The sequence below is a fragment of the Brassica oleracea genome, chromosome C3 (assembly GCF_000695525.1).
Source record: "Brassica oleracea var. oleracea cultivar TO1000 chromosome C3, BOL, whole genome shotgun sequence".
In the NCBI taxonomy this organism is placed as follows: domain Eukaryota; kingdom Viridiplantae; phylum Streptophyta; class Magnoliopsida; order Brassicales; family Brassicaceae; genus Brassica; species Brassica oleracea.
The window spans coordinates 28,872,442-28,875,632 of NC_027750.1; the positions used below are offsets into that span (position 1 = coordinate 28,872,442).

At 46.0% G+C, this 3,191-nt stretch overlaps 1 protein-coding gene across 1 annotated transcript; it reads left to right on the forward strand.

The window, feature by feature from the left end:
- Positions 1 to 1,719: 1,719 nt before the first annotated feature.
- On the forward strand, positions 1,720 to 2,910 carry LOC106330316. The gene has a single exon (XM_013768806.1). It carries the CDS (start codon positions 1,720 to 1,722, stop codon positions 2,908 to 2,910), a length of 1,191 nt encoding a protein of 396 aa, XP_013624260.1.
- The last annotated feature ends 281 nt before the right edge of the window (positions 2,911 to 3,191 follow it).

The following is a 3,191-nucleotide window of genomic DNA, read 5'->3' on the forward strand; positions in this document are numbered from 1 at the left end:
CTCTTTTAAAGGGAAAGAGTTTCATGGTACCTTTGTTTATGGTGAACCAGATATTTCAAAGCGGCTGGCAGTCTGGACAGCTATAAGTGACCTGGCTACAAACAGAGACTCTCCTTGGTTCCTCACTGGTGATTTCAACGAAATCACCGACAATTCAGAGAAGTCCGGGGGGGGGNNNGGGGGGGGGGGGGTGGAGAGACCTGAAAGCTCCTTTAGTAACTTTCGCTCTTTCCTATCTGCATGCGACCTGTTTGATCTCAAACACACCGGAAACTTTCTTTCTTGGAGAGGGAAAAGGAACTCCCACCTCGTCCATTGCCGCCTGGATCGGGCGATGGCAAACAATATGTGGTCAGACATGTTCCCAAATGGACAATCCCATTATCTCCAGTTCGAAGCCTCGGATCATAGACCGTTAATATCCACCTTTGACTCCAGGAAGAAGAGATCATCTAGAATCTTCAGATATGATCGACGCCTGCGAGATAACGAAGAGATCACTCAACTTGTCAAGAAAGTCTGGAACGAAACACAAAACTCACCGGTGACAATAAGGATTAGTAGGTGTCGTCATGCCATCTCAGCTTGGAGTAAAAAGTTCCATACCAACAGCAGGAAGCTCATAGGCGAAACAAAAGAAGCCTTGGATGCTGCCATGTCTGCCAGTCTTGCAAATGATGATTTGATTGCTCAACTAAACCTGAAACTACTTAAGGCTTATAAAGCAGAGGAGGAATTCTGGAGGCAGCGAAGCAGGCTACTCTGGCTCACCCTGGGAGATAAAAATACGACGTTCTTTCACGCATCTACAAAAGGCAGAAGAGCTAGAAATATGATCTCTGTGATTGAGAACGCAGAAGGCTTACCAGAGTTTGAGGATGATCAGATTGCAGAGACTATTGGAGCTTACTTCTCCAACATCTTCACATCGTCCGGAACTTCTGCAGTGGAATTAGTAAATAAGGCTATCACACCTTGCATTACTCAAGCCACAAATGAGGAATTAACAAAAATTCCCTCACCTGCTGAGATCAGAGATGCACTCTTTGCTATTCATCCCGACAAAGCTCCAGGCCCCGATGGATTCTCTTCTAGTTTCTTCCAATCGAATTGGGAGGTGGTTGGCTCTGCAATAACAAGGGAGATTCAGTCTTTTTTCGTGGAAGGAACTCTGCCACACTCAATCAATTCAACTCACATCAGGCTAATTCCGAAAATTAAAAGTCCTAAGGCGGTGTCTGATTATAGACCTATTGCCCTATGCAATGTCTATTACAAAGTCATTTCAAAGTTACTCTCCATCAGACTTAAACATGTCCTACAAGAAGTGATCTCTGAGAATCAGTCTGCATTCGTACCTGGACGCATCATATCCGACAACGTCTTGATCACGCATGAGGTCCTGCAGTACCTGAAAACATCTGGAGCTGTTAAACATTGTTCAATGGCCGTTAAGACTGATATCAGTAAAGCGTACGACAGACTGGAATGGTCCTTTATCAATGCAGTCCTTACAAGAATGGGATTTCTAAAGACGCAACCGACCTCCTCGATCTCGCATGGTTGGAGAGGAATCCTGCGGGGCAGAGACCTTCTTCTAAATCACCAAGGCAAGGCAGTAGGAAACGGTGAATCAACATCTGTTGGACAGATTCTTGGATTCAACCAGAGACGAAGCTCAAACCTATTGGCCCCGTCTTCCTCCTAGACAGAGACGTCATGGTCTCAGACCTATTGACACGAGAAACAAGAGAGTGCAATACCGACCTTGTGGAGAAGCTCATGCCTGAACTAAAGGAACACGTACTAAAGCTGCGACCTAGTGTCCTTGGTAAGCATGATGCATACATCTGGCCCCTGCAACAATCAAGATCTTACAGTGTTAAGTCGGGTTACTACTCCACCTTCCTATCACCCAATCAATCGACTGAAAGGACTCGGGGAGATAATAATGAAGGCAAATGGAAAAAACTTATCTGGTCTCGACATCTCCCCCCGAAGCTAAAATTTTTCCTCTGGAAGATAGGCTCCAACGCGCTACCGTCTGGGGAAAATTTACGTAAAAGAGGGATGCTCCAAAACATCACATGTAACCATTGTGGGGAACCAGAGAGTGTGGATCACATCCTCTTTCACTGCCAATACGCAAACGAGGTCTGGAGGTATGGAGGTATGGACCGTACCATCGATACAACTGATGCTACAACGTTCTTCGAAAAGCTTGAGAGATCTTGGAACCTAACTCCCCTCCCACCTTATGGATTCACGGGCAATGCTTTGCCGTGGATATGCTGGGCAATCTGGACCTCCAGGAACCAACGGATCTTCGAAAATAGATCCCAATCGCCAGAAGAAACAGCTCTAAAAGCGATCCATGCCCTCAAGGAATGGGAGATTGCGCAACCCCCGAGCCTGAAAATCCCCAAATCATTGACTACTGGCCAGCAACACGATCCGATGGTCCTTGATCCCTCTGAAATCTTCTGTAACACTGACGCGTCCTGGAGTCACACCTCTAAAGAAACAGGACTAGCTTGGATCTTCACAAATGGATCAGCAACAGAGATATTTTGCGGGTCGATCAAGCAAAGCGCAGTCTCATCGCCATGCATGGGCGAAGCTCTGGCGATCAGAGAGGCCTTACTCCAAGCAGCCACCAATCACTACTCCATTATCTGTATTCGAACAGACTCTCAAGTGCTTGCACAAGCTATCACCTCTCGACGGAAGACGACGGAACTCTACGGAATTCTATCATATATCGACGAGCTCGCTTTCTCCTCTTCCTCCCCCTTTATCAATTGTCGTTTTACTTATATTTCTAGGGCCAATAACGGGCCGGCTGATGGGCTTGCCAAGGCCTGTCTGGTAGCACAGCCCGTTGTAAACCCAAACCAAAACTCTGTTTAATTTCTTAATGAAATTTCATGTTGCTCAAAAAAAAAAGTTCTTAAAACTCTCTTTTAAGAACCCTTAGAGCACCATTAACCCTAGCACCCCAAGTGGGGTGCTTAATTTTTTTTTTGAATTTTTCTCTGATTTTAAAAAAAAAATTTAAAATAAACCAATCGCGGGCCGCCACGTGTCAGTGGGGCCCGCGAAACAGCTCAAGCATCGACACTAGATATGGCGTCTTTGGCGTCGTTTTTTCTCCTTTTGTGGTGGAACCCACCCCTAAGCACTCCTCTTAG